The following is a 6,598-nucleotide window of genomic DNA, read 5'->3' on the forward strand; positions in this document are numbered from 1 at the left end:
TGCTGCACAGAATAAGGCTCGATAGCATGGCAATGGGATTTTGATTACCTGATTCACCTGATTTTGTTGGCATCACATTTCTGTAGGTGAGCATGCCAGATCCGTTAATGCACAGATTAACCTCTTTTAAGCAGGAGTAAGATTTTTGTAATCTGGCTGTGCCCCTTCACCAGCCCCGTCACCCTTCCCGCTTATCAGTTGTAAACTCCCCCCACCCTCCCCCCCCCGACAGCAGTTCCACTCAAAGGGATGGCCACTCAGTGCTGGCTGCTGCCTGGAATTGTCTGTACTCTGCCTGCTAGGAGGGCCCCCCTTTTCCCGAAAATGAGGTTGTCAAAACCCTTGACCAAAAACAGAAGATATTGGAAACACTCGGCAGGTCTCTACTGCAGGCGGCGGCCATCGAGCAGCAGCAGCCGGAATGGAGACGTTTATGAAACCTGCGAAGGTGGTTCTGGTACTGGCCGGGCCGGTCGCTCTGCAGGACGCAAAGGTGTCATTGTAAAGAACATTGACGATGGAACTTCTGATAGGCCTTACAAGTCATGCCCTTGTTGCTGGTATTGATAGTTACCCTCGAAAAGTGACTGCCAAGATGGGTAAGAAGAAGGTGACCAAGAGGTCCAAGGTCAAGTCCTTTGTGAAAGTGTACAACTACAACCATCTGATGCCAACCAGGTACTCAGTTGATATTCCCCTGGGTAAGACCATTGTGAACAAGGAAGTTTTTTAGGGATCCTGCTTTGAAATGTAAAGCCAGGTGGGAAGCCAAAATGAAATTCGAAGGTACAAGACAGGAAAAAACAAATGGTTCTTCCAGAAGCTCCTATTCTAAGTTGTACATCAGTATAAATAAATTTTCATTTAAAAAAAAGAAACACTCGGCAGGTCGGGCAGCATCTGTGGAGAGAGAAAAACAGCGACCCTTCCTCAGAACTGAGGAAGAGGGAGAGATGTAGGTCGGTTTTCAGTAGGGGGCGGATGTGTAGAACAGAGGAGCGTCAGTGACCGGACAAGTCAAAATGGGGACAGTTACCATCACGTTAATCTACTGGGTCTGGGTAAGAAGTGGTTAATGGTGAGGTGGTGGGATCTGCCCAGCAGGTTAGACTAATGTGCGAGGGATAAGGAAAAAAACAGAAAATGCTGGAGAGGCTAAGCAGGTCAGGCAGCATCTGTGCAAAGAGAAACAGTTAATAGAAACATAGAAAACCTACAGCACAATTCAGGCCCTTCGGCCCACGAAGCTTTGCCAAACATGTCCCTATCTTAGAAATTACTAGGCTTACCCGTAGCCCTCTATTTTTCTAAGCTCCATGTACCTGTCCAAAAGTCTCTTAAAAGACCCTATCGTATCCGCCTCCACCACCGTTGCCGGCAGCCCATTCCACGCACTCACCACTCTCGGAGTAAAAGATGTTTCAGATAAGGGCCCCTTCATCGGATCCGAGGGAGAGCAAAACAAGTTAGTCTGGGTAGCAGCGAAATGTGAGTCAAATAAGTGAACATGTGAGGCAGATGGGGGTAACGATGGTTGTGCAATTTGTAGCTGAGTGTGGTTCTGGTATAGTGGGATTCACAGAGGGGAGGCAGGCGGAAATGATGCTGATATGGATAGGAGGGAAGAGCATGTCATCTGAAGGTAGGGAATTCGATATCGAGCCCAGAAGGTTGCAACGTGCCCAGATGGAGGATGAGGTGTTGTTCCTCAGGTTTGCATTGGGTGGATAAGAAGAATTTACTTTTCCTCTCTGTGTATAGTCACTACCCAGGCCCAGCAGATTAACGTGTTGGTAACTGGTCTCACTCCGACTTGTCCCATCACGGACACCACCCTTGTTCTACACATCCTTTCCCCCACCTTCTCTCCTACTCACATCTCCCTTTCACTCTTCTGACCCAAGCCATTGACTGTTTCTCTCTCCACAGACGCTGCCTGACTTTCTGTGCTTTTCCAACATTTTCTGTTTTTATTTCAGATTTCCACCACCTGGATTATTTGTTTCATTGCCCAAACTCTCCCCTCAGCCCAGAGCTAACTGATCAGCACAGTCTCCTGAATAAGCAGGATCTTGCTTTTAAAATTAGGGAGTAGTGTAGCCACAGTTGCATGGCACAGATGCAGACCCTCCAGCCCACCTTGCACATGCTGACCATAGAATGGTACACTAATCCCATACTACTCCCGGAATTGGTCAGTGGAGAGAACCTTTGTAAGAGGTGAAAGAGTAGGACTGCAGTTATGGCACCTGTAGATTACAGGTGCCCCCCCCCCCACCCCTCACCCCACCCACGTACCGTGCACACTGACAGGACACCCGGCTGTAAGGAACTCACAGATGTGCAACACACATCTGGAGAGATCCCTGCTGAAACTGGTCACTCCTTTGGACCTGGAGACCTGGGGGTGGGATTTTATCACTCCCCATTCTTTTCCTCTGTGTGAACTGAAGCTGCTCTCACCTGGTTGTGATCTGTCGAGGGTCCCAGGGACGTGAGGCAGGGTGCAAACTGTCTTGAGAGGGATGGGAACCAGGGGGGTAGGTCAGAGGAAGAAGTGGATGTGGAAAAGTCAGATCTAACATGTAGAGAGGCTTTGAGGAAGGAGAAGCAGAGTACAGGGTATCAAAGTAGAAAGGTGGATGGGCTAAAGTGCATTTATTAAATGCAAGAAGCATCAGGAATAAGGGTGATGAACTGAGAGCTTGGATAAGTACATGGGACTATGATATTGTGGCTCTTGCAGAGACTTGGCTGTCAGCAGGGCAGGAATGGATATTGAATATTCCTGGATTTCGGTGTTTTAAAAGGGATGGGGGGGGGGAGAAGAGGAGGAGGGGTGGCGTTACTGGTCAGGGACACTATTACAGCTGCAGAAAGGGTGGATAATGTAGAAGGATCCTCTCTAGAGTCTGTACGGGTGTAAGTTAGGAAGAAGAAAGGAGCAGTTACTCTACTGGGAGTATTCTATAGGCCCCGCGGTAACAGCAGGGATACTGAGGAGCAGATTGGGAGGCAGATTTTGGAAAGGTGCAAGAATAACAGGGTTGTTATCATGAGAGACTTCAACTTCCCAAATATTGATTGGCACCTACTTAGTGCCAAAGATTTAGATGGGGCAGGGTTTGTTAAGTGTGTCCAGGTTGGATTCCTGTCACAGTATGTTGACAGACCGACTAGAGGGAATGCCATGTTAGATCTAGTATTAGGTAATGAACTGGGTCAGGTGACAGATCGCTCAGTGGGTGAGCATTTGGGGGATAGTGACCACTGCTCCCTAACCTTTAGCATTGTCATGGACAAGGATAGGAGCAAAGAGGACAGGAAGATACTTAATTGGGAAAGGGCAAATTATGAGGCTATAAGGCTCGAACTTGCAAGTGTAAATTGGGATGACTTTTTTGAAGGGAAACGTACGATGGAGATGTGGCATTGTTCAGGGATCTCTTGCAGGATGTTAGGGATAAATTTGTCCCGGTGAGGCAGAGAAAGAATAGCAGGGTGAAGGAGCCATGGGTGACAAGAGAGGTGGAACAACTAGTTAGGAGGAAGAAGGCAGCATACATAAGATGTAGGCAGCAAGGATCAGATAGGTCTCTTGAGGAATATAGAGTAGCAAGGAAGGAACTTAAGAAGGGGCTGAGGAGAGCAAGAAGGAGACATGAAAAGGCTTTGGCGAGTAGGGTTAAGGAGAATTCCAAGACATTTTTCACGTACGTGAAGAGCAGAATGATGACGAGAGTAAAGGTAGGACCAATTGGAGACAAAGGGGGGAAGACATGCCTGGAAGCTGTGGAAGTGGGTGAGGTTCTCAATGAATACTTCTCTTCAGTATTCACCAAGGAGAGGGGCCTGGATGACGCTGAGGACAGTGTTGGTAAGGTTAATGTTCTGGAGCATGTAGATATCAAGAGAGAGGATGTGTTGGAGCTGTTAGAAAATATTAGAGCAGATAAGTCCCTGGGGCCTGATGGAATATTCCCCAGGCTGCTCCGCAAGGCGAGGGAGGAGATTGCTGAACCATTGGCTAGGATCTTTGAGCCCTCATTGTCCACAGGAATGGTACTGGAGGATTGGAGGGTGGCAAATGTTGTCCCCTTATTCAAAAAAGGTAGCAGGGTTAGTCCAGGGAATTACAGACCAGTGAGCCTTATGTCTGTGGTGGGCAAGCTGTTGGAAAGGATTCTAAGAGATAGGATCTATGGGCATTTAGAGAATCATGGACTGATTACGGACAGCTAGCACGGCTTTGTGAAGGGAAGATCATGTCTCAAGCCTGATAGGGCTCTTTGAGGAGGTGACCAGGCAGATTGATGAGGGTAGTGTAGTAGATGTGGTCTACATGGATTTTAGTAAGGCATTTGACAAGGTTCCACATTGTAGGCTTCTTCAGTAGGACAGAGGGCATGGGATCCAGGGAGGCTTGGCCGTGGGGATTCAGAATTGGCCTGCCTGTAGAAAGCAGAGGGTTGTGGTGGAGGGAGTGCATTCAGATTGGAGGGCTGTGACTAGTGGTGTCCCACAAGGATCGGTTCTGGGACCTCTACTTTTTGTGATACTTATTAATGACTTGGATGAGGGGGTAGAAGGGTGGGTTGACAAGTTTGCAGATGACACAAAGGTTGGTGATGTTGTGGATAGTTTGGAGGACTGTCGAAGCTTACAGAGGGATATTGATAGGATGCAGAGCTGGGCTGAGAAGTGGCAGATGGAGTTCAATCCGAAGAAGTGTGAGGTGGTACACTTTGGAAGGACAAACTCCAAGGCAGAGTACAAAGTTAATATCAGGATCCTGGGTAGTGTGGAGGAGCAGAGGGATCTGGGGGTTCTTATCCACAGATCACTGAAAGTTGTGTCGTAGGTGGATAGGGTAGTTAATAAAGCTTATGGGATGTTAGCATTCATACGTCATGGGATCGAGTTTAAGACCCGCGAGGTAATGATGCAGCTTTACAAAACTCTGGTTAGACTACTCTTGGAGTACTGTGTCCAGTTCTGGTCGCCTCATTATAGGAATGATGTGGAAGCGTTGGAAAGGGTGCAGAGGAGATTTACCAGGATGCTGCCTGGTTTAGAGAGTATGGATTATGAGGAGAGACTAAGGGAGCTAGGGCTTTACTCTTTGGAGAGAAGGAGGATGAGGGGAGACATGATAGAGGTATACAAAATATTAAGAGGAATAGATAGAGTGGACAGCCAGCGCCTCTTTCCCAGGGCACCAATGCTCAATACAAGAGGGCATGGCTTTAAGGTAATGGGTGGGAAATTCAAGGGAGATGTCAGAGGGAGGTTTTTGATGCAGAGGGTGGTTGGTGAATGGAATACGCTGCCTGGGGTGGTGGTGGAGGCAGATACGTTGGTCAAGTTCAAGAGGTTGTTAGATAAGCATATGGAGGAATTTAAAATAGAGGGATATGTGGGAGGAAGGGGTTAGATAGTCTGAGGCGAGGTGTAAAGGTTGGCACAACATTGTGGGCCGAAGGGCCTGTATTGTGCTGTACTGTTCTATGGTTCTATGGTTCTCTTCTCTGGGAGGATTAAACAGCCCATCCCCCACTTACTACCTGTGCTTCAGGGGTAGTCTCACTGGTGGGAGGGGATGGAGGGCCTGTCCTCAGTTCGCACTCTGCCAAAATATGAGGGAGAAGTGGAGGAGGGAGAGTGGTGGAGAAGGGAGTGGTGGAGGGAGAGTGGTGGAGGAGGGAGAGTGGTGGAGGGATTGGTGGAGGAGGGAGAGTGGAGGAGGGAGTGGTGGAGGAGGGAGAATGCTGGAGGGAGAGTGGAGGAGGGAGAGTGGTGGAGGAGGGAGAGTGGTGGAGGGAGAGTGGTGGAGGAGGGAGAGTGGTGGAGGGAGAGTGGTGGAGGAGGGAGAGTGGTGGAGGGAGTGGTGGAGGAGGGAGAGTGGTGGAGGGAGAGTGGTGGAGGGAGAGTGGTGGAGGAGGGAGAGTGGTGGAGGGAGAGCAGTGGAGAAAGGAATGGGAGAGGGAGAGTGGTGGAGGAGGGAGTGGAGGAAGGAGAGTGGTGGAGGAGGGAGAGAGGTGGAGGGAGGATAGAGGAAGGACAGTGGAGTAGGGAGAGGTGGAGAGAGTGGTGGAGGAGAGAGGTAGAGGAGGGAGAGTGGAGAAGGGAGAGTAGTGGAGGGAGGGCTGGTGCAGGAGGTGGGCCAAGACCCCTGGGCTTTGTGAGGTGAGACCTGTGACCTGTGCAGTGCAGACAGGCTGCCCTTGGTCAGTCCCGGGACCAGTCTCTGTGTGGGAGGTCAGCCACTTGGGACAGTTAATCAATGTCCCCCATTGGGAGTGAACCTCACGGTTGAGGAAGGAATAAGGGACTGGTGGCTGGAGCAGGGCAGAGTAAATAAACCTTGAGGACCGAAGAAACTGAGAAATGAAGCTGGTGCTGGAATCTGCAACAAAGACAGAAATGCTGGAAGAACTCAGCCAGTCAAGCAGCATCTGTGGAGGGAAAAACCAGTCAACATTTCGGGTCAAGGACCCTTCCTCAGAGCAGGTGGACAGTGGAGGGTTTACAGTTTTGAAAGCAGAGCTGAGGGGACGAGTGAGGTGTCAATCAGAAGACTAAATGGAGGTCGGTTAAC

The 6,598-nt window shown here is 49.5% G+C and overlaps 1 protein-coding gene across 1 annotated transcript; it reads left to right on the top strand.

Moving 5' to 3' along the window:
- Positions 1-304: 304 nt before the first annotated feature.
- Positions 305-835, top strand: LOC127568491 (60S ribosomal protein L27-like). The gene is given in 5 exon segments (XM_052012297.1): positions 305-463; positions 466-540; positions 542-727; positions 729-780; positions 783-835. Coding segments are annotated over 5 exon segments (408 nt in total). The 5' UTR covers positions 305-421.
- Positions 836-6,598: the final 5,763 nt, after the last annotated feature.

This window comes from Pristis pectinata, chromosome 3 (assembly GCF_009764475.1).
Source record: "Pristis pectinata isolate sPriPec2 chromosome 3, sPriPec2.1.pri, whole genome shotgun sequence".
NCBI lineage: Eukaryota > Metazoa > Chordata > Chondrichthyes > Rhinopristiformes > Pristidae > Pristis > Pristis pectinata.